This window comes from Heteronotia binoei, chromosome 15 (genome assembly GCF_032191835.1).
Source record: "Heteronotia binoei isolate CCM8104 ecotype False Entrance Well chromosome 15, APGP_CSIRO_Hbin_v1, whole genome shotgun sequence".
Classification (NCBI taxonomy): Eukaryota; Metazoa; Chordata; class Lepidosauria; order Squamata; family Gekkonidae; genus Heteronotia; species Heteronotia binoei.
In genome coordinates, this window is record NC_083237.1 from 13270655 (window position 1) to 13294422 (window position 23768).

At 50.0% G+C, this 23768-nt stretch overlaps 1 protein-coding gene across 1 annotated transcript in view; it reads left to right on the forward strand.

Annotated features, from left to right (window-relative positions):
- The window catches only part of ARHGEF15 (Rho guanine nucleotide exchange factor 15), a 97574-nt gene extending 76594 nt beyond the window's left edge, over window positions 1-20980 (forward strand). The window contains exons 10-19 of the mRNA XM_060254733.1: window positions 4598-4758; window positions 6144-6296; window positions 8062-8191; window positions 9372-9446; window positions 10652-10744; window positions 12220-12374; window positions 15163-15327; window positions 16121-16206; window positions 18166-18270; window positions 20725-20980. Of these exons, the coding sequence (XP_060110716.1) occupies window positions 4598-4758; window positions 6144-6296; window positions 8062-8191; window positions 9372-9446; window positions 10652-10744; window positions 12220-12374; window positions 15163-15327; window positions 16121-16206; window positions 18166-18270; window positions 20725-20912 (1311 nt within the window). The 3' untranslated portion in view covers window positions 20913-20980. The remainder of the gene's footprint in view (window positions 1-4597; window positions 4759-6143; window positions 6297-8061; window positions 8192-9371; window positions 9447-10651; window positions 10745-12219; window positions 12375-15162; window positions 15328-16120; window positions 16207-18165; window positions 18271-20724) is intronic.
- Window positions 20981-23768: the final 2788 nt, after the last annotated feature.

Consider the following 23768-nt stretch of genomic DNA (forward strand, 5'->3'; position numbering starts at 1 on the left):
TGAGCACAGGGGTTAGGAAGCTTCAGCAGAACCTCTGAGCGCATGTACCTGGGGTGGGGCTCTTGGAGCTAGATTGAACGGTTGAATCACAGGTGAAGTCCCTGTGCGGCTCACCTTCCCCTGAGCTGTAATGAAAGGGTAGGCTACAAAAGCTTCAGATCTCTGTGACCTGCCCATGGAATTGACATGGACAGCAAACAGAGACAGGGCCTTCTTAGTGGTGGTCCCCCTTGAAGTTCCACTGACACGCTGATGTAATGACAAAGTGAATAATAGCACTTAACAGAGCCAGTTTGGTGTAGTGGTTAAGTGTGCGGATTCTTATCTGGGAGAACTGGGTCTGATTCCCCACTCCTGCACTTGCAGCTGCTGGCATGGCCTTGGGTCAGCCATAGCTATCTCAGGAGTTGTCCTTGAAAGGGCAGCTGCTGTAAGAGTTCTCTCAGCTCCACCCACCTCACAGGATGTCTGTTGTGGGGGGTGGGGGAAGATATAGGAGATTGTGAGCCTCTCTGAGTCTCTGATTCATAGAGAAGGGCGGGGTATAAATCTGCAGTCGTCTTCTTCTTTAAATGAAAGCCATCGGGGTTTGTAATTTCTTTTTAATGTAACTGATTTTATTGATAATAATATAGGTATTTTATTTTAATGTTGTACATCACCCAGAGCCTGGCACTGGCCGGGATGGGTGATTCATCAAGGTTAAAGAACTACAACAATCATTTGGGCACCGAGAGTTGACATTTCCCCCCCGATCAGGCTTTTGACTAGACCTGTTAACCCATTGCTGGTCTGTTTTTGCATCTGCTGATGCTTCTTTTATGTCTGTTTTGCTTAAAGCTGGCACCCCTGATGGAGGGGCTAGGATAGGAGGCATATTTCCGGAGAATGCCAAGAGGCGATGTCACGATCCTGGCATGACCCAATGCTGCAGTCTAGGATTCAGGTAAAGCTCTATGGCAAAACCATGGAGTTTTGTCTGAATCCTAGAGCGTCACATCGTCATCACACCAACGATGTGATGTTCTTTCAGCACAATGCCACTTTAAAAAAATATTGTTTTCCTTACTGGTGGCCCAGCAGACAGCAGAGAGGGAGGCGGGTAGATCTCCCTGATTTTGCTCCTGATTTTGTCTGCTGGGTGCTTGTTGCAATGTTTTTTACAGTATAGATCTACTGCTAGAAAGAGGTTTAATTGAATTGTTTTTAAAGTTGCCGTATCACTGCATGCCTATGCCTCCCTGGCAGACTCTAGTAAGATGTGCTGTTAGCTGCTTGAGATGGACTCTGGAGAGATGAGGTCCAAACAACCAAAAGAAACAGCAACCCCGCATAACGGGCCTGTGCCCTTGATTCAGCCACCACCCCGTAAACCTCACTAGGTGACCCTTAACCTACCTCACAGACTGTTGTAAAGCTGAAATGGAAGAAGGGTCTGTGAATACCCCCTGGGGTAAGGGCAGGATGGAAGTAAAATCTACAAACAGCACCAAGAGCTAGCTAGCTTTCTTTCTTTCTTTCTTTCTTTCTTTCTTTCTTTCTTTCTTTCTTTCTTTCTTTCTTTCTTTCTTTCTTTCTTTCTTTCTTTTTCTTCTCTTTCTCTCTTTCTCTCTTTCTCTCTTTCTCTCTTTCTCTCTTTCTCTCTTTCTCTCTTTCTCTCTTTCTCTCTTTCTCTCTTTCTCTCTTTCTCTCTTTCTCTCTTTCTCTCTCTCTCTCTCTCTCTCTTTCTCTCTCTCTCTCTTTCTTTCTCTCTCTCTCTCCCTCCCTCCCCTTCCCCCTTCCCTCCCCCCTCCCCTCCCCTCCCCTCCCCTCCCCTTCCCTTCCCTTCCCTTCCCTTCCTGCACTGGCTCAAGTACCAGGGAATTTCTCTCCCTGGAGCCTTCTGCATGCGCCAGCGTGCTGGAGGGACAGGCAGGGTCTGACCTCATTCCCACTGGTATTTGGAGAAGAGTCGGCTGTTTCTTGCCTCCTCTGGATTTGAGCTGAGAGGAGAGAAGATCTTGCCTCACCCTGAGCCCTCTGGCGAGCACAGAGGAGTTGTGGGAAGGGTGGGGGGAGCAGTTCTTATGCTCCTTGCTGTGAGCTTTTGGATGGGATCAGGAAAAGCAAGAATCTCTCCCTGCACAAACAGAGATATCCCCCAAATCCTTTGCACAAGCCAAGAGATCAAGGTTGATGAAGGGAGAGACACAAATTGAGGCTTTTCAAGAGGCAATAGCCACAGATCCTCACTGAATAATACTTCCGGATTTATTCATCCCCAAAAGGGGTTGCAAAGAGAGCAAAAAACTGCCCACCTTTCATCGGAGTCTATAAGACCCTTATTTTTAAAGAGGGCCTTTTGGTAATGCTGAAGACAAAGGTCAAGGCATATCTGTGTCATCTGTTGCAGCAGTTCAGTGATGTTGGGCTTTTTAATTTTGAAGACGGGAAATGCAGCTTGGAGAGCAGATAGTTTGGGGGGGAAGTAGATGTTTACGCTATCATATATCAGATAGCGGAGGGTGGCTGCTTGAGGCAGATTCCGGAGAGCAATGCTGAAAAAAATCTGCAGTAGGGAACAATACTCCCACTAAGCTGTGGAGTCTTGTGAGCAAAAATTCTACTTTGTGAGCTGCTGCATAAATTAGATTGTTCTGGGGCCATTTGTTCCTTAGCTAAGACAAAAATGTGTGAACTGGAGGCTAAAGACTGCGAGCTAGCTCACACTAACTTCAGCTTAGAGGGAACACTGGTAGGGACCCATCTTTCTGTAAACACTCCTCCCGAGCAGTTTGAAGCACCCACAAGAGTAACCTGCAACGGGGACGGGCTGTGGCCTAAAGGGAGAGCATCTGCTTGCGTGCAGATGGATCCCAGGTTCAATCCCTGGCACTTCCTGTTAAAAGGATCAGGTGGGAGGTGACGCGAAAGATCTTAGCCTGACCCAGGAGAGCTGCTGCCAGTCTGAGGAGGCAAAACCAACTTTGATGGGCAAATGGCTTGATTCAGTAGAAGGAAGTTCATGCTCATGTGCTCGTGTGTTCAGTGTCTGTCCCTGCACAGATTCTCAAAACAACAATGGCTTGCTGGCGTCTTGGGTGTCACCTAACAATTCCAAAACTTACTTACTTCCTTCCTTCCTTCCTTCCTTTTTTGCTTCCTTCCTTCCTTTCTTTTTTGCTGCCTTTCTTTCCCTTCCTCCCTCCCTTCCTTCTTTCCTTCTCTCTTCCTTCCTTCCTTTTTTGCTTCCTTCCTTCCTTTCTTTTTTGCTGCCTTCCTTCCTTCCTTCCTTCCTTCCTTCCTTCCTTCCTTCCTTCCTTTCTTTCTTTCTTTCTTTCTTTCTTTCTTTCTTTCTTTCTTTCTTTCTTTCTTTCTTTCTTTCTTTCTTTCTTTCTTTCTTCCTTCCTTCCTTCCTTCCTTCCTTCCTTCCTTCCTTCCTTCCTTCCTTCCTTCCTTTTTTGCTTTCTTCCTCCCTTCCTTTTTTGCTGCCTTCCTTTCCCTTCCTCCCTCCCTCCCTCCCTTCCTTCTCTCTTCATTCCTTCCTTCCTCCCTCCCTCCCTCCCTCCCTCCCTCCCCTTCCTTCCTTCCTTCCTTCCTTCCTTCCTTCCTTCCTTCCTTCCTTCCTTCCTTCCTTCCATCCATCCATCCATAGGGATCTGCCAGTAGAAGCAACACTGGGAGGATAAGTCGAGGGACTGGATGGGTAGAAATGGGAGAGAGGGAGGAAGAACAAGGCAGGAGGAAGCCAGGGACGGATTCTAGTCTCCCATAAGTCCTCATGGGTTCCTTTTGTCCTGTCCCCCATGGCCACCAGCGGGGGATGGGGTGGATAGGGTTGTTAGATTCAGGTTGGGAAACTCCTGGCGATTTGGGAATGAAGTCTGGGGAGGGCAGGGACTTCAGTGCAGTTCAATGCCATAGAGTCCACCCTCCAAAGCTGCCCTTTTCTCCAGAGGAACTGATCCCTGTAACCTGAAGACGAGCTGTAATTCCAGGAGATCCCCAGGTCCCACCTGGAGGCTGGCATTGGTTTTAGTGTAACATGCCACTTATCTGCCTTGAGTCCATTGGGGAAGGTGGGGTAGAATTCCCCCCCCCCCATTTAAACAAGTGTGTGAAAAATGTGTGGGAAAAGGTGTGTGAAAAAAAATGTCATTGTGAGAAAAATGATTGGAACTTGTGCAAATCCATCTGTTATGAGCTTATTGATGGACTTTTGGTCTTCCACCCTGCAACCCCCCCCCCAGCAACCCCTCCAATTTCTTATTTTCTTGAAAAAGTAGAAGAGATTTAATACTACATTTTTAACCCAGAGATTGTTTGCAAACAGATTTACCCATTTCATGCAATAAAATACAGTATTATTGTTATTGTTATTTAGATCATTTATATTCCACCCTTTCCCAAATGGCTCAGGATAGATAACAACATTTTAAAAACAGTAAAACAACAATTAAAACCAATAAAAGCAAACAATGCAACTTGGCGGATTGGAAGTGCATTATTCAGCATGTGTGAAGCCACCCAAACTAGTATTAGCCGTCTCCTCATTTGCTCCCTGTTCCTCTCCTACCACTGACCTGGCTGCTCCGCATTTCTTCTTTCCCACGTCCAGAGCCTTTTTGAGGTGGTGACGTCGGAGGCCTCCTACCTGCGGTCGCTGACTCTGCTAATCGAGCACTTCATGGAGTCTCGGGAACTGGCATCCACCATCCTCCTGCGGGAGCACCGCATCCTCTTCTCCAACATCCGCAAGGTCAAGGAGGTCAGCGAAAGGTCAGCTCTGCCTCTTCCCCTTCCCCTCTGACCCCTTGGCTCCTGCCAGCTGGAATCCAGTCTAAAGACAAAAGGTCGCCAGTGAAGGCGGGGCTAGAATCCCAGCCTATTAGTGTTCGTTACGGGTTGAGGTACAGGTTTTGAAGATTTGCATGGTACAGCCCTGCACAGGCATTCTGGAAGGGCTTTACCATGTGGTGGTGGTGGTTATTACCATAATAAACACCTCCAGTTTATTATTACAGTCATTGACCAGAACATTTTAGTCATCTAGAACAACCTTAAAAGTACCTTATAAAAAATTCCACAAAGAATCTGCATGTTAAAATTTGATGAACTTGAGAGTTATAACAGTAAAAAAAGAATTTAAAGGATTATTATTTAACCCTTTAAACCATTTTAAAAAGTCGCTTTAAAAATTGTTAAAAGATTTACAGTTTGGCCTATTTGTCTTGTTTTTTGCGTTCTTTATAAACCTGGGAACAGAATCTAGCCACATGTCTTGTTGTTTGGTAGTTCCTATCTGACAGAAGATAATCTAATTTTGAGTTTATTTGATCTGCCAGGGAACCTTTCCAACAGCAGGCTAATAATTTCCCTTCGGCTCACCGTATGAAAAGAACAATTGAAAAATATATGCTCCAAAGAACAATTTAAAAATATATGCTCCAGAGAATCCGTTTCAGGCTAATTATTATTAATTAAATTTATACCCCCCTCTACCCCACAAGTGGGCTCAGGGCAGCTTATGACATAAAACAATCAGACAATAAAAACAATTTAAAAATCTGATCCATCCTGAAAATATCTCCACCCTTCCTTTTAAAAAGAAACTAAAGTTGGGATTGTGTTTCCAGCCTGTTAGAGTTCATTATTGGGTGAGGTATGGGTTTAGAAGCATTGCATGGTACAGCCCTGTATAGGCATTCTGGAGGGGTTGTACCATGTGATTCTCCTCACCTCCCCCCCAGTCAGTCACAAACACAAGCATGCTGGGAATTCAGCCCGCCTTGTGATTACAGGATCATATCTTTAAACACTGTCCCATGAGGAAAGAAGAAGATGTTGGATTTATATCCCACCCTATACTCTGAATCTCAGAGTGGTCACAATCTCCTTTACCTTCCCCCCACCCCCAAAAAAGACACCCTGTGAGGTAGGTGGGGCTGAGAGAGCTCTTACAGCAGCCACCCTTTCAAGGGCAACTCCTGCGAGGAGCTATGGCTGACCCGAGGCCATTCCAACAGCTGCAAGTGGAGGAGTGGGGAATCAAACCCAGTTCTCCCAGATAAGAGTCTGCACACTTAACCACTACACCAAAAAATCCCTGTGTCCCATTTGAGGTTGTTCCTAACACCAGTTCCTCCCCCCTCCTGTGCCATCAGATTTTTGCATGACTTGGAGGGCCGCCTCGCCGAGAGTCTGCAGATCTCAGACGTCTGTGACATTGTGGAGGAACATGCAAAGCAAAGCTTCTCCGTCTACATCGACTACGTGCGCAACCAGCTCTACCAGGAGAAAACATACAGCACCCTCATGTGAGTGAGAGCCCAAGGGAGAGAGCCCGGCGGACGGAATCCATGGCTTCCACATAGCAACAGGCAGGGCTTTTTTTGTAACAGGAACTCCTTTGCTTATTAGGCCACACACCCCTTATGTAGCCAATCCTCCTGGAGCTTACAGTAGGCCCTGCACTAAGAGCCCCATACAATGGAGTTCCCGCTACAAAAAAAGCCCTGGTAACAGGGACATTTGCAGAACTCCCCTCCCCTTGGTCTAAATAAAGCGGGGTTCACATTTACCACGCACAAATTGAGGTGTGCCCCCGACCTGCTATCTTCTGATTCTCAGGGCTGGGTATTTTTGACAGACATTTCAGGATCTGTTTCACCAAATTCAGCATTTTCAGAATCTGGCAGAGTTGGAGAAGAGCTCTGAAGAAGAAATGTGGCCCAGGGGTTAGAATGCTGGACTTAGAACTGAGGAGACCTGAGGTGAAATCTCCACAACGCTCACTTGTTGACTGTCAGCCAGTCATTTACTTTGAGCCTTCACTTATCTCATACAGTTGTTGGGAGGATAAAACGGAGCAGGGGGAAAGCACGGGCCCTCCCTTGAGGAAGAGGGAAAATGTAAGGAGAGTCGGCATGATGTGGTGGTTAGAGTTTGCGCCTACGATCTGGTAGACGCGGGTTTAGCGACTTTGGCTGGGTGACTTGGGGGCGGTTGTTCGCTCTCAGCCCAAGCTGCCTCACAGAGAAGTTGTTGCGAGGCTGAAATGAAGGTGAGGAGAGCAACGCGGTAGCCTGCTCTGGAGAGAACAGTAGGTGACAAATACCAAAATAAATAAAAAGGCAGCTTTCCAACATCACAGCGCATGGGCAATGTATATATCTCTTGGAAAGGCTTTTTTTGAGCAGGAAAGCAGTTCTGGCTGGCTTGGTGTCAGAGGGTGTGGCCTAATATCCAAATGATTCCAGCTGGGCTTTTGAAAAGAAAAAGCCCTGTGTGAAACGATGGTGACGTCAGGGGGTGTGACCTAATATGCAAATGAGTTCCTGCTGGGCTTTTTCTACCCCCCAAAAAAGGCCCTGTCTCTTCGGAGCGTCATATTTCCTGCAATCACAGAAGTGGGGTACAGAATCCCACTTGCATATGAAGCCCCCTGACGCCAAATCCAGCCTTTGGTCTACGTAGTTTTGCTTTCTCAACCCTGGCTGGCAACAGTTGGCCCCGGAGAGTTGGAGACTGGGCCTGCCAAGCAGTGATCCTCACAGACTTTCTGCACCTACTGGGGTTGCCAATTTCCAATTGGGGGCAGGGGATCCCGGTTTGGAGCCCCTGCTTCGTGACTGTCAGAAAGAGGTTGGCTTCTGGGAGCTCCATTATATGTTACAGAGACCAGTCCCCGTAGGGTATAATGGAGAATCAATCTGTGGGTATCTGGGGCTCTGGAGGGCCTAGTTTTTTAGGGAGAGGCACCAAATTTTCAACATAGCTCCTGGTGCCTCTCCTAAAAAAAAAAGCTTCAGAAAGATCAGACCAGGGGGGTCCAATTCTATGAGTCGCAAAAGAAAGTGTCTCCATTCTTCATTATTTCCAGTGGAGGGAAGGCATTTAAAAGGAATGCAGTCCCGTTAAATGCAATGGCTGGAACTCACTTTGGAGTTCACTCATGCTTCTTCCCTCCCAATTCCCAGAGCCTCCTGGTAGGTCCCCTACCGGCTTGTCAGCCTCACCTGGCACCTGGCAGCCTCACCTAGCCAAGCTTTACCCCCTGACTCCACCCACCTCCCCCCTCAGGGAGAAGAACCCCCAGTTTGCCGTTGTCGTGACTCGCCTGCAGGAGCTGCCGGAGTGCCAGCGTCTCCCCTTCATGTCCTTCCTGCTGCTGCCTTTCCAGAGGATCACCCGCATCAAGATGCTCATAGAGGTGAGGAGAAGTCCTAAACCAAGGGCTCTGCCCATGTAGCGCTGCTCCGTTCTGTCTCGGTCCCACCTGGGAAGGCATTTCAGTGGGGTCGGGGATCTCGCTCGGATCTTGCTCTGAAGGGGGGAGCCGCAGCCTGACAGCCAGAACCCTTGGATTTCATGCTTCATCGGGGGGGGGGGGGGTGGAAAGTGCTGTCCAGTTGCACCCGATTTATGGCAGCCACGTGTGGAACAAATTTTGGCGATTGCACCCAAGGGTTCCTATTTATGAACGCAAAGGAATTGAAAATAGGTTTGCATCATGCAACGGGTATGGAAGTTTCATAGAATAGAATCATAGAGTTGGAAGGGACCTCTAGGGTCATCTAGCACAATGCAGGAAACTCACAAACATTTCCCCCTAAATTCACAGAGAGGTGATGTCACTCGGGTGGACGTTCCTGCAGGAAGTCTTTCGGTTTGATCTCTGTTCAACTTTTCCCTCTGATTTACAGTCAGGTTCATTTCGGGGCCAAAGAATATTAGGTTGCAGAGACTTTTTAGTGGTGGGAGTCTTTGGGACTTCGTATGTCTGGGTTTTGTTTTGTTTTTTTGTTTTTTTAGGAATCCAGCCTTTTGTCTCCATTCATAGAGGGTAGTGGGCACGGGATGTCTGGGAACATGAGTGAGGATCACCACTCGATTGCATGTCTGATCCTCAGTGTGGCTTTTCTTTTATCACTGACAGGATGAGAGTGTCGAGAGTTGCAAGTCCCAGTCGCAAAATAGAACCTCACATGCTCATGGGTAGAATATCAGGGTGTACCAGATGGGGAGAGGCGTGGCTTTCAGACCCAGCTCGAGAGCTTCCCAGAGGCATCTGACGGGCTATTTGATGTCTTGGTACAATCCTAGGGTGAAAGATGAACAGAGGTGGTTTGGGATCTTGGCGTCCCAGGCCCAGTTCCACTCTTGTCCACGGACGCTTTCTGAGCGACCTCGGGCCAGTCCTGCGCTCTCAGCCTAAATTACCTCATGGGGTTGTCAGCCTAAATTACCTCACAAGGTTGCTGTGAGGAGAAAACAGAGGCGAAGAAAATAATTTAAGCTGCTTTGGGGCCCCGTTGGAGTGGGTAGATTAAAAAATATGTAAAAAAGATTCTCACCTTCCCTTCCCCCTCCAATTTTATTCTGTCTCCTAGAACATCCTGCGTCGGACGGAGGAGGGCTCTTTGCGAGAGCAGAACGCCATGAAAGCATTGGCCTCCGTTTCCAAGGTGAGCTGAATGAGAAGAGTGGTGGTTCTTGTGATTACGAGAAAGGGATAAGCAGGGGCTCGCGGAGGGGGGGGGGGAATCCTGTTCCCCTCTCTGCCTCTGGTTTCTCTTCCACCTCCTTTCCACTCCCCCTCCCGGTATTATCGTTGCTGCCAAACACCAGGGTGTTCCCCCCCCCCCCCAATTGCTCTCCAAGTTATGTATTTATTTTAAAGCATTTGTATGTCATTTTTCTCCCTGATCGGATCTACTAGAATACAAAACTACAATTGCAAACTAAAAGCTAGCTGCAATGGACCCGGTTTGAGAGATTTGCACAGGGCTTTTTTTTGGTAGAAAAAGCCCAGAGGGGACTCGTTTGCATATTAGGCCACACACCCTGATGTCCCCATGGTTTCACATACGGCTTTTTGGCAGGAAAAAATTCCAGCAGGAACTTATGCATATTAGGCCACACCCTCTGATGCCACGCCAGCTGGAACTGTGTTCCTGTGCATTCCTGCTCAAAAAAAGCCCTGGATTTTCATAGGGGCCAGTGCTTAGTTATTAGAAGCTATGATGCATAAGCAAGACAGCTCTCCTTCCCTGGCTGTTTGGTGTAGTGGTGAAGTGTGCGGACTCTTATCTGGGAGAACTGGGTTCGATTCCCCACTCCTCCACTTGCACCTGCTGGAATGGCCTTGGGGCAGCCATAGCTCTCGCAGGAGTTGTCCTTGAAAGGGCAGCTGCTGTCAGAGCTCTCTCCAGCCCCACCCACCTCACAGGGTGTTTGTTGTGGGAGAGGAAGGTAAAGGAGATTGTGAGCCATTCTGAGACTCTTCGGAGTGGTGGGTGGGATATAAATCCAATATCTTCATCTACCTCACAGGGTGTCTGTTGTGGGGGAGGAAGGTAAAGGAGATTGTGAGCCGCTCTGAGACTTCGGAGTGGTGGGCGGAATATAAATCCAATATCTTCATCTACCTCACAGGGTGTCTGTTGTGGGGGAGGAAGGTAAAGGAGATTGTGAGCCGCTCTGAGACTTCGGAGTGGAGGGCGGGATATAAATCCAATATCTTCATCTACCTCACAGGGTGTCTGTTGTGGGGGGAGGAAGGGAAAGGAGATTGTGATTGGATATAAATCCAATGTCTTCTTCTTGGCTGTCAAGCCACCAGTTTCTGATTCTCCTGTCTCTTCTCCCCGTTCCCCAATCTCTGATCCAGATCATAGAAGAGTGCAACTCAGAGGTGGGGCGCATGCGTCACATGGAGGAGCTGATCCACATCGCCAGCAGGATCGAGTTCGACAAGCTGAAGGTCAGGATTTGGCCTCGCGCCTTTCCCTTCTCTGCATTTGTGCCAACTTGCCCGGGCCGTGCCCCCCCCCTCCCCTTTTCCCGCTTGTTGCTCCAGGCAAATGAAAATCTGGAGCAAATGAAAATTTTGCTTCCTGAATTGAGCAACACAGCTCATGAAGTAAGCTGTTTTCTCATGATGAGCATCTGTTTTGCTTTCCCCTTTGCCACTATATCTGTGATTCGTTCGGCCGATAGAAATGCAAAATCTTTCTGCTGGGTTTCCCCAGAGTCACTCAGCTAACCCCAGATAGCTCCTCTGAAAACGCACACAGTGGATCTCTTGTTCTCTAAGGTGTGATTTACACAGCTGAGGGTGGCACCTCTGGAATTGGGCTTTGTCGTTGGGTTGTCTTCTTAAAATGCTGCTCACACTAGGGCTAACAAGCCCCCAGGAGAGGAGAAGGATCCCCCTCCCACAAGCTCCCATCGGCTGCCAAGCAGCAGCAGGGAGAAAAATCGAAAAACCCTCACCGCAGTTCTGAGTGTGATGATGTCACTCAGGGGGTGGAGTTCTAACAGGAGCTCCTTTGCATTTTTTATTGCATAGAAAAGAGCCTTGTAAGCTCTTGGAGGATTGGCTACATCAGGGGTGTGTGGCCTAATATGCAAAGGAGCCCCTGCTAGAATTCCAAGCTCTTGGAGGACTGGCTACATCAGGGGTGTGTGGCCTAATAGGCAAAGGAGCCCCTGCTAGAATTCCAAGCTCTTGGAGGATTGGCTACATCAGGGGTGTGTGGCCTAATATGCAAAGGAGCCCCTGCTAGAATTCCAAGCTCTTGGAGGACTGGCTACATCAGGGGTGTGTAGCCTAATATGCAAAGGAGCCCCTGCTAGAATTCCAAGCTCTTGGAGGATTGGCTACATCAGGGGTGTGTGGCTTAATATGCAAAGGAGCCCCTGCTAGAATTCCAAGCTCTTGGAGGATTGGCTACATCAGGGGTGTGTGGCCTAATATGCAAAGGAGCCCCTGCTAGAATTCCAAGCTCTTGGAGGACTGGCTACATCAGGGGTGTGTGGCCTAATATGTAAAGGAGCTCCTGCTAGAATTTCACCCCTGGTGTCACTTTTGGGAAGAACCTGGAAACAATAGCAGGAGCTCTAGGAATTGCTGGAAGCTCAGTTGTTTTACCATAGAGTTTCCAGCGATTCCTAAGAGCTACTACCGTCACTTCCAGGTTTCTCCCTGGAAGTGGCGTCATCATGCTTGTGACACCATATCCTCACCCCAGCCACCCTTGCCCGCACCTTCTGTTTATACAACTGTCTCACTTGCTTGGCTCTGCTAATAGATATCTGTGGCGAGGCACACAGTGACCTGGACAACGTAGCCTTGATGTGTTCTGGACCACTCCTGTATTGCTGGAGGCAAGAGGAGAGAACCCTTTGGCGGGAACCTTCCTTGACTCCTCTCTTTGGCTGTTCCCCATGATTCAGGCTGTGCCCATCATCTCCCAGAGTCGGCAGCTCCTGAAGCAGGGCGAGCTGTTGGAGGTGGTGCATCGAGGGACCATCTTTGGCAACAAGCCCAAACTGGTCCCTATATACCTCTTCCTCTTCAACGATCTCCTCCTCATCACCCAGCGGAAGAGGTGAGCGGCCGCTCCTCGTGCCTAAGGGCCGAGCCGGACCTGCGCTAAGAGTTCCGTATCCAAGATCTCCAGGTGGCTGAGAAGTGTGTTGGGTGTATAAAGTGCTGTCAAGTTGCGGCTGATTTTTTGGGACCCCATAAGGTTTTCAAGGCAAGAGAAGAAGAAGACCATAGATTTATACCCTACCCTTTTCTCTGAATCAGAGTCTCAGAGCGGCTCACAATCTCCTTTCCCTTCCTACCCCCACAACAGACACCCTGTGAGATAGATGAAGATATTGGATTTATATCCCCCCCTCCACTCCGAAGAATCTCAGAGCGGCTCACAATCTCCTCTACCTTCCCCCCCCACACACAACAGACACCCTGTGAGATAGATGAAGATATTGGATTTATATCCCCCCCTCCACTCCGAAGAGTCTCAGAGCGGCTCACAATCTCCTTTCCCTTCTTCCCCCACAACAGACACCCTGTGAGGTAGATGAAGATACTGGATTTATATCCCGCCCTCCACTCCGAAGAGTCGCAGAGCGGCTCACAATCTCCTTTACCTTCCTCCGCCCACAACAGACACCCTGTGAGGTAGATGAAGATACTGGATTTATATCCCGCCCTCCACTCCGAAGAGTCTCAGAGTGGCTCACAATCTCCTTTACCTTCCTTCCCCACAACAGACACCCTGTGAGGTAGATGAAGATACTGGATTTATATCCTGCCCTCCACTCCGAAGAATCTCAGAGCGGCTCACAATCTCCTCTACCTTCCCCCCCCACACACAACAGACACCCTGTAAGGTAGATGAAGATACTGGATTTATATCCCGCCCTCCACTCCGAAGAGTCTCAGAGCGGCTCACAATCTCCTTTCCCTTCCTCCCCCACAACAGACACCCTGTGAGGTAGATGAAGATATTGGATTTATATCCCGCCCTCCACTCCGAAGAGTCTCAGAGCGGCTCACAATCTCCTTTACCTTCCTCCCCCCCACAACAGACACCCTGTGAGGAGGGGGGGGGGCTGGAGAGGGCTCTCACAGCAGCTGCCCTTTCAAGGACAACCTCTGCCAGAGCTATGGCTGACCCAAGGCCATTCCAGCAGGTGCAAGTGGAGGAGTGGGGGAATCAAACCCGGTTCTCCCAGATAAGAGTCCGCACACTTCACCACTACACTAAACTGCACATTCAGAGGTAGTTTGCCATGGCCTGCCCCTGCAGAGCACCCCTGGTCTTCCACCCAAATACTGACTGGGGCTGACCCCTGCTTAGCTTCTGAGATCGGATGAGATTGGGCTAACCTGGGCCGCCCAGGACAGGCCCCTGAGAAAGGAGTTTTCAAAATCGCAGAGAGCTCTGGATGTGGAAAGCCTGGCACACGTCTGGTTTGGTCCCAAAATGAGGTAATGTTGGGGACTGAGTAGGTACACTTGGCCTCAGAGCAAAGGGAGAAGTAAGCTTGTAGCAGTCTACCAGGGTGTTGCTAGCAGAGGATTAGCACAAAAGCGATGGTGGAAGCCAGGGCTTTTTTTGTAGCAGGAACTCCTTTGCATATTAGGCCACACACCCCTGATGTAGCCAATTCTCCTGGAGCTTACAGCGGGCCCTGTATGAAGAGCCCTGTAAGCTCTTGGAGGATTAGCTGTAGCAGGGAGGTGTGGCCTAATATGCAAAGAAGTTCCTGCTACAAAAGGAGGCCTGGATGGGAATCTGAAATGTTGGCGGAATAGCCAGGAGATCACTGGGGGAAGCTCAGATGTTCGTGTTTATCAGAGAAGGTGAAGGGAAATATGCCTTTTTGAGAGAAGCAACTGCGAAGACAGCTGTCCGCCTTCCTCCAGGAGAAAAGGGCTGGCCTCGAAGGAGAGGCCGTGAGAGGGCCGAGGACTGAGGCAATTACAAACAGAGAGGCAACTCCGGTGGGAGACTGGTGAAACAGGCAAGACAAAGTAATTTGCAGTGGAGGCTTAGTTGATCCTGGGGAGACACCTTGTGGTGAGAACAGGGAGAGTGACTCAATCAAAGAGCTGCCTCTCCGATCACCAATAGGGGAGCAGTCCCTACTGGGGAAATGAGAAAAGATTCATTTCCTCCCGCCCCAGTGTGTCAGCTGCAGTCCGAATCCCGTTTCCCCCATCTCCAGTGTTGCTTTCAGAGGGGAGCTGTGTTGGTCTACTGGAAAACAACTAGATTTGAGTCTAGTAGCGGTGTAGAGAACAAAATTTTCAAGGTATGTTAGGGTTGCCAAGTCCCCCGCAGCCTCCGCCGGGGTTCTTTTTACGTGCGTACTATGCACTAGGAGCTTTCGGGAAAACTCTGTAGTTTTCCTGGGCAATCTAGCAACTTTGGAGGAAAATCCTCTCTGGTACCATAGAGTTTTCCTCCCAAATTGCTAGAGCGTCCGGGGAAATGGTAGAGTTTTCCTAGAAAGCTCCTAGAGTGGCCGGCACAATGATGTCACTTACAAGTGACATCGTTGTGACGTTGAGAAGGGATTCCCCCCTACTGGCCCACTGCAAGCCGGCAGGTTGGGGACCCCCAAAGCAGGAGAACCCCCGCCTCAGCCGGGAGCTTGGCATTCCTGAGGTATGTGCTTTTGAGAGTCAAAGCTACCTGACAATATCTGACCAAGGGATCCTTGTCCCTCGAAAGCTCAAGCCCCCCAAATTTTGTCAGTCTCTAAAAGGTGCTACTGAACTGGAACCTGGCTTTTTTCCCAATGTTACAAATGCCACAATCTGATTCCAGAGTTTGTCCCCAGTTCCTTACCTCACCTGCGCCCTTCTTTGTTCTTCAGTTCGGAACGCTTTGTCGCGCTGGATTACGCCCACCGCTCGCTCGTGCAGGCCCAGGGCTGCGGGGACACGCCTGCGGGCAACAGTGCCGAAAACAGCTTCTACCTGACCCTGCTCGAGAACCACCAAGGCCGAAGCATCGACCGCCTGTGCCGCGCCCCCGCACAGTGAGTGGTTGGGGTGGAGCCGGCGTGGTTGAAAGGGAGAGAATCTCAAAGGGTGCAGATGGTGTGTAGGAAGTCAGCAGAGTGGGGGGTGGGGTTCAACGCACTCAAACTTGGCAGGTCATCCACCGGAGCAGAAGGCGTGGCCATACAAGATGGCTGTCACCTAAGAGCTGTGCTGTTGTGTAAGAATTTCACCGAGAGTAGTGAAGTGCAAGTGCGAACAGGCCTATCATTTTCCTGTTTTTTTTCTTCTTTTTTTGGTATTTTTGTAGCGTGTGTGTGTGTGTGCGAGAGAGAGAGAGAACTTGGAAGTCATGGCAACCTCTGGTGACTGACCCCCATTGTGGGTCTGGAGGATATTCAGGGAAGTGGCTGAACAAAACCTGCCCCTGCCTCCAAACTGCTGGTATTCCAGGGAGGTCTTCCATCCAAGTACTTGCCAGAGTCGACCCTGCTTGGCTTCCAAGATGTGACAGGATCGCTAGGGACAGGGGTCAAGAGGATTGCCTGGGCTATCGGGTCACGGCAGGCCTGCTGCTTTCCAACCCCTTTCCATAGGAAGCTGCCTGATTCTGAATCAGACCGTCAGTCCGTCTAGCTCAGCATTTTCTCCTTTGACTGACAGGGGCTCTCCAAGATCTCTGTGGGGGAGGGGAGGGGAGTGTTTTCCTGCTGCTTTCCATTCGCTCCAGGAGACAAGGATTGAATCCAGCACCTTTCCTGGGCAGTGCATTCAAGGTACCAGGAGACTTCTTCCTCTGCAAACTTCCACGGTTTATGCCTTTGCTTTCAGATCAGACATGCATCGCTGGATGGGCGCCTTCCCCTGCCATGAATCCCAACCGAACAACAAGCAGGAGACCATCTATGAGGACTGGGGTGAGACCCTTGACTTCCTCCCTCCCTCCCGTCTCTGTATCCCTCTGGCAGAAGGTATCGATACTGTAGCAGGGCTTTTTTTTTGTAGCAGGAGCTCCTTTGCATATTAGGCCACGCCCCCTGATGTAGCCAATCTCCCTGGAGCTTACAGTAGGCCCTGTACTAAGAGCCCTGTAAGCTCTTGGAGGATTGGCTACATCAGAGGGGTGTGGCCTAATATGCAAAGGGAGTTCCTGCTACAAAAAAAAGCCCTGATAGGCAGAATTGCCAACCCTCAGATAGGGTCTGGAGGCCTCCCAGGATTACAGAGATCTGTTCCTCTGGAGAAAGTGGCTGCCTTGGAGAGTGGACGCTGTGGCGTTATACTCCGCCCTTCCTAGACTCCACTCCCAAATCTGCAAGAATTTCCTACCCCAGAGGAGATTCTGAGGCAAAGCACCCTAACCGTGGTGGGCAGCCTCTTAGCTTCAGCTCTCCAATCCAGTTCCCTTTCCTGTGCAAAAGTTACCTGCTCTCCTTGGCTCTAAACTTTCCCGCTGGCTTTCCCCATCATCTCCCTGGACTTTTGACTTCCTTCCCAGCTTCTGCCCTCAACGTTCCATGGTTGAGGTTTCTCCTCTCGACAGCTCATACCATGTTCTGGGATAAGGATCTCCGAACAGCTCCCGTAATAGCAGTACGCCCGTCTTAGAGATGATTGTGGCCAGGCCTCATTTTGGGCAGGAGCTCACAGGAGCTGAGCTGCAGAACCTCTAAATGTTATTGTTCTTTTTTTCTTTTCCTTACCCCTCTCCCCCGCTCCCAATATTTGCTTCTGGGCTCCGTTGCTCAAACCCTCTGTGAGACTTTTGCTGAACTCTAAGCTTTGACAAACTTTCTCGTATTTCCCCCCACAAAAAAATGGAGATAGAACCCAAACATATAAAGCAGACAGATGGAAATCTTCCTCATGCCACTGTGGCCACAGAGGAGAAAGTAATTTTAAATCTATGACGGGAGCAAGGTTTTACGATGACAGAAAGCCAGTTTTGATTTTGTTTGTGAAGAACATAATAACATAAGAGAAGCCATGTTGGATCAGGCCAGTGGCCCATCCAGTCCCAACATTCTGTGTCACACAGTGGCCAAAAAAATTGTGTGTGTGTGTGTGTGTGTGTGTGTGTATATATATATATATATATATATATATATATATATATACACACATATATATGCACACTGTGGCTAATAGCCACTGATGGACCTCTGCTCCATATTTTTATCTAACCCCCTCTTGAAGCTGTCTATGCTTGTAGCCGCCACCACCTCCTGTGGCAGTGAATTCCGCATGTTAATCACCCTTTGGGTGAAGAAGTACTTCCTTTTATCCGTTTTAACCCGACTGCTCAGCAATTTCACTGAATGCCCACGAGTTCTTGTATTGTGAGAAAGGGAGAAAAGGACTTCTTTCTCTACTTTCTCCATCCCCTGCATAATCTTGTAAACCTCTATCATGTCACCCCGCAGTCGACGTTTCTCCAAGCTAAAGAGCCCCAAGCGTTTTAACCTTTCTTCATAGGGAAAGTGTTCCAACTCTTTAATCATTCTAGTAGCCCTTTTCTGGACTTTTCCCAATGCTATAATATCCTTTTTGAGCTGCGGTGACCAGAATTGCATACAGTACTCCAAATGAGACCGCACCATCGATTTATACAGGGGCATTATGATACTGGCTGATTTGTTTTCAATTCCCTTCCTAATAATTCCCAGCATGGCGTTGGCCTTTTTTATTGCAATCGCACACTGTCTTTACATTTTCAGTGAGTTATCTACCACGACCCCAAGATCTCTCTCTTGGTCAGTCTCTGCCAGTTCACACCCCATCAACTTGTATTTGTAGCTGGGATTTTTTGCCCCAATGTGCATTACTTTGTTCCACTTGTGCCTGAGGTCTCTTTCTCTTTCTTCCTCTCCCCCCAGACTGTCCTCAGGTGCAGTGCATTGAGGCTTACGTCGCTGCCCAGGCTGACGAACTCAGCCTCGAACCCACCGACATCGTCAATGTCCTTCGTAAGACCAACGAGGGTGAGTGTGGGCTCCGGTCAAACCTGTGCCGGTGTTAAGAGTCCAAACACAAGCACAGGAGGTCCTTTTGCTGAACGAAAAGGATACGAGGATAAATAAAAGGATAAAATCTTGACCTTGTTGCTAGGCCGTTTAGGTTTCCGGAACTGGATAAAATGACTCAGATCTCCTACTCTGCCGTGTCTGACAAAAGGAGCTTTGATTCTCAAAAGCTTCAACTCGGGAAAGCCTGGTTGGTTGCTAAGGCACTGCTGGGCTTGGATCTAACTGTTCTTCGACAGACCAACATGGCTCCACTGAAACTTTGCAGAAATGGGAACTGTAAGAGCAACAAGGGAGGTGACTGTACCATGTTCATAGCGGCGTTCACCATCATCAATACCGGGCTTTTTTTAGGCTGGCTCTCTAGCACCGGGTTAAAACCTGCCTTTCTTAAGAGTGCTCCCTGCAGAGTAAGAGAGCGGTTTGTCTCATTGATCTTCTGGTGAGTCATAGAATCATAGCATTGGAAGGGACCTCCAGGGTTATCTGGTCCAGCCCCCTGCACAATACGGAGGGACCCCAGAGAGAAGCTACCAGTCTGAGTAATGGGACCAGCTGAGATGGGACCGGGGTGGAATTCTAGCGGGAGCTCCTTTGACTATTAGGCCACATAACCCTGATGTAGCCAATCCTCCAAGAGCTTACAAGGTTCTTTTTTGTAAACTCTTGGAGGATTGGCTATATCGGGGGAAGGGGGGGTGGCCTAATATGCAAATAAGCTCCTGCTAGAATTCCACCCCTGGATGGGACCAACTGTCAGATTCAGTGTAAGGCAGCTCCGTATGTGTTCAGAGAGATTAACACACCCACCAACCAATGCTCCCTCTAAGCTGTGGAGGCTTGTGAGCAAAACTTCTACTTTGTGAGCTACTGGCATTAAAGTGCCAGGCAGATGCTCTGCCACTGAGCCTGTGTGTGACTGACTAAAGCGCTTTCCTTTTAACAGGAATTCCTGGCTGGTGCTTTTCTCCTTCTCTTACCTACAGTACAATACAGCAAAATATCACCAGTGAGATCTCCCAGTTATTTGACAGCTGAGGCAGGAGAGCCAGTTTGGTGTAGTGGTGAAGTGTGCGGACTCTTATCTGGGAGAACTGGGTTTGAATCCCCACTCCTCCACCTGCAGCTGCTGGAATGGCCTTGGGTCAGCCATAGCTCTGGCAGAGGTTGTCCTTGAAAGGGCAGCTGCTGTGAGAGCACTCTCAGCCCCACCCACCTCACAGGGTGTCTGTTGTGGGGGAGGGAAAGGAGATTGTGAGCCGCTCTGAGACTCTTTGGAGTGTAGGGTGGGATATAAATCCAATATCTTCATCTACCTCACAGGGTGTCTGTTGTGGGGGAGGAAGGGAAAGGAGATTGTGAGCCGCTCTGAGACTCTTTGGAGTGGAGGGCGGGATATAAATCCAATATCTTCATCTACCTCACAGGGTGTCTGTTGTGGGGGAGGAAGGTAAAGGAGATTGTGAGCCGCTCTGAGACTCTTCGGAGTGGAGGGCAGGATATAAACCCAATATCTTCATCTACCTCACAGGGTGTCTGTTGTGGGGGAAGAAGGTAAAGGAGATTGTGAGCTGCTCTGAGACTCTTCGGAGTGGAGGGCGGGATATAAATCCAATGTCTTCATCTATCTCACAGGGTGTCTGTTGTGGGGGGGAGAAAGGTAAAGGAGATTGTGAGCTGCTCTGAGACTCTTCGCAGTGGAGGGCGGGATATAAATCCAATATCTTCATCTACCTCACAGGGTGTCTGTTGTGGGGGGGGGGGAGTAAAGGAGATTGTGAGCCGCTCTGAGACTCTTCGCAGTGGAGGGCGGGATATAAACCCAAGATCTTCATCTACCTCACAGGGTGTCTGTTGTGAGGGAGGAAGGGAAAGGAGATTGTGAGCCGCTCTGAGACTCTTCGCAGTGTAGGGCTGGATATAAATCCAATATCTTCATCTACCTCACAGGGTGTCTGTTGTGGGGGAGGAAGGTAAAGGAGATTGTGAGCCGCTCTGAGACTCTTCGGAGTGGAGGGCGGGATATAAATCCAACATCTTCATCTACCTCACAGGGTGTCTTGTTGTGGGGGAGGAAGAGAAAGGAGATTGTGAGCCGCTCTGAGACTCTTCGGAGTGGAGGGCGGGATATAAATCCAATATCTTCATCTACCTCACAGGGTGTCTGTCGTGGGGGGGGAGGAAGGTAAAGGAGATTGTGAGCCACTCTGTGACTCTTCGGAGTGGAGGGCGGGATATAAATCCAATATCTTCATCTATCTCACAGGGTGTCTGTTGTGGGGGGGGGGGGAAGGGAAAGGAGATTGTGAGCCGCTCTGAGACTCTTCGGAGTGGAGGGTGGGATATAAATCCAATATCTTCTTCTTTGAACAGGGAAATGTTAACGGTCCCCTTCCCCCTCTCCATTTGCAGGCTGGTATGAGGGTCTCCGCTTAGCCGACGGCAGGAAGGGCTGGTTCCCCTCGCGCTACGTGCAGGAGATCACGAACGAGCACGTGCGGCGGCGCAATCTCCGGGAGAGGTACCGCGTCCTGCAGGCTGCCCGCCAGCTTCAACTGACGCGCAGCAGCCACAGCAAGGGCAAGTACAGTTCCGCTTGAGATTACACTTGCAGATGCACAAAGTGACCATCGGGAGCGCCAGAAGATGCCAGCTTACGCATGCGCCTCTGACGGCTGTGCAGCTGGATGCAGAAGTATTGCCACCGGGAGTTGTCGGAGAGAGTAGCAGCAGCAAACAGGTGGTTCTAATGTTGTAATGTTGGCAGACGGCCTCTAGAGGGAGGCAGAGCGATGTTGCCTTCCTGACCAAAGACGACAGTGACTGTAATGCCATAAACTAGCCACCGGAGGTGCCAGAGCGAGGCCTCCAGATGAATGTCTTTCTTGCATATTGTTGCCACAAGGCGGAGACGGACTGTCGAGCATCTCCAACTCTACTGCACTGCACAGGGGACTTCTAACGGTTCTGCTATCCCTGAGAACTAGTCCAGACTCTTTAGACACTGCCTTGCTTGGGAAGGATCTCAGAGAAACAGTTGAGATTCCTAACTGGGTTGACGGGACAGGGAACTGGGGGGGCAAGTTGCTTGCGGGGAGACAAGATGTGAAGATCGTCCCTGGTGTGGTGCCATTACCTGGCCTGGAGTACAGAGGCAAGATAACACAAGGACAGAGGTGTTTTGTTTTCTTCTTCCAACCAGCTTCCACAGTGGAGAAGCGCCTGGTTGCTTCCTGTCCTGTGTTGGGGGTGGGGCAAGGAGGGGGGGATGACTGACGCACTTATCAAGAGTGACAGGCACACACACCAGTCTTCCAACAATGCGTACCCGGTGGCGGATCTTGAGAACGAAAGCCGCCCTGGAAGAAGCCAAACTTGGGATGCGGCCATGTTACCGGGATTGCTGGGGTCAGATCCAGCTGGCATGCGATGATCAAGGGGGCAAGCCCACACTTTTCGCCATTGCCACCGACCAGGCATGACCCATACGGCCCCTGTGTTGCTACCTGGCTGCATTGCTGCTGCCTGGTTACATTGCTGCTGCCTGACTGCCAGTGGCTCTCCAGGGCTGCAGCCCACTGGGACGTTTCCAGGTGAATTGATGGACTGGTCCATCCCTGAATGCATCCAATGACACAAGAGATCAGCACTTTGTATGGACCAGTGTGATTTCTCCTCCCCCCCCCCTTTTTTTCTGCACAGGTCAAATCGTGCAACTGTGTGCAGTAGATGCCCGACGCACTGCCTGAGACGCAAGGTGCAGTTAGGGGGCGTGCACGCAGGCACGCGCAGCCCATTCCTCGTGCGCCAAGCCAAAGCTGTGAGCTCGATGCTGCTCGCAGGCTCTCAGGATTCCCGCTCCTCCAGGGTGCTCTTACCTGCTTCGTGTGCCATGCCCTTTTTCTCTCAGTCCCTCTTTTAACAGCCTGGGGATGCCGCACAGCCAATTCCCTTTTGCAGATTTACCAATACAGGAGCCACACTGTGACCTTTCCCCGCCTAAGGTCGGGCCCATTCTCGGTGCCATCTTTTGCCAGTATTTCGCGGGCCCTTCCTGGCATTCGCTTGTGGCCCCGTCTACCTCAGTGGGGATGCTCCTTTCCAACTCACGATTGGCCCCCGTAACACCCCCAGCTCCCTGAGTGTGGGACCCAGACTGTGCATTTTCTCTCCCCCTCCGGCGCTGGCGTCCGATCTGCTGCTCCCAAACAGATCCCTCCCCCACCCCCCCGCTAGCCTGGAGATCTTTGCAGGAAAGGAGTCCCCCCCCCCCTTTCCCATGACCATGGACCAGTTTGTATTTATTAGCGTCATGCTCTCTGAATTCCCAGTGCGGAGAAGGGGATTCTGTACCCACCCTGGCGAACACTCCAAAGCGCCGGTAGCCTCAGAAGGGGTGGAGAGGGGGAGGGAAATTAATTTATTCTGTATCATATCTGCCTGGATTGTCATGTCTTTTTGTTTTGATAGAGGGAAAAAAACCCAAGCAAACAAACGGCTGTCTGTTTTTGGGAGGTTGCGGCGGGGTGGGGGTGGAGAATAAGATGATGGAAACCCTGGTGGATTGGGGCTTGTCGTGATTCTTCAGAAGATACCGCTTAAGACGGGTGGTCATGTGGGAGCCTCGTGCGGCTCTTTCACACAAATTGTGTGGATCTCAAAGCCCCCACCGCCTCATCAGCCAGCTTGGAGAAGGCATTTTCCTCTTGAAATTACTTCTCTGATCCAAGCCAGCTGGCAGCTTGGAGAATGCATTTAAAGTTGCTTTCTTTCCACCTCTCCCTCTCATTTATTTTCCTTCCCTCCCAACATCCGATGTTCATGTCTTGTGGCTCTGACATTAAGCAAGTTTGGCTGCTTCTGGCTTATGATGCTCTGAAAGTGGGGGCTGAGGGGGGGGGGGAGAGAAAAGCAACTCTTTCTCTCCATTGCGCCTCTCGAGCGCCATTGACCCAGCAAGAAGCTTGTATAAAATGTAGATTTATTCAGTGACCTGTGGGAACAGCACTGCCAATAATTTAGCGCACGCTTTATACATGAAGCTGCCGCTGATGCCACATATATGCCCTGCCAGCTGGACCGGGCTGTGGGCCGGAAGCCCAAAGAATTACGGTTGATTGAGCAACACCCTTGGCAGTAAAGGCTCACCTCAGGGCACTTCTTGAGTCAACCGTACCAAAGGCGGCAGAGGCACCTCAAAGCATCTCTCCACCCCACAGTTGTGAAGGCATCATTCACACTTTAAGTAGCACTTTGGGGTGACCGTTCTGGCCCTGTGCGTAGTAGGTGTGTAACAGTCACCACCAGGGGTGGAATTCTAGCAAGGGCTCCTTTACATATTAGGCCACACACCCCTGATGTAGCCAATCCTCCGAGAGCTTACAAAAAAGAGCCCTGTAAACTCTCGGAGGATTGGTTACATCAGGGGTGTGTGGCCTAATATGCAAAGGAGCTCC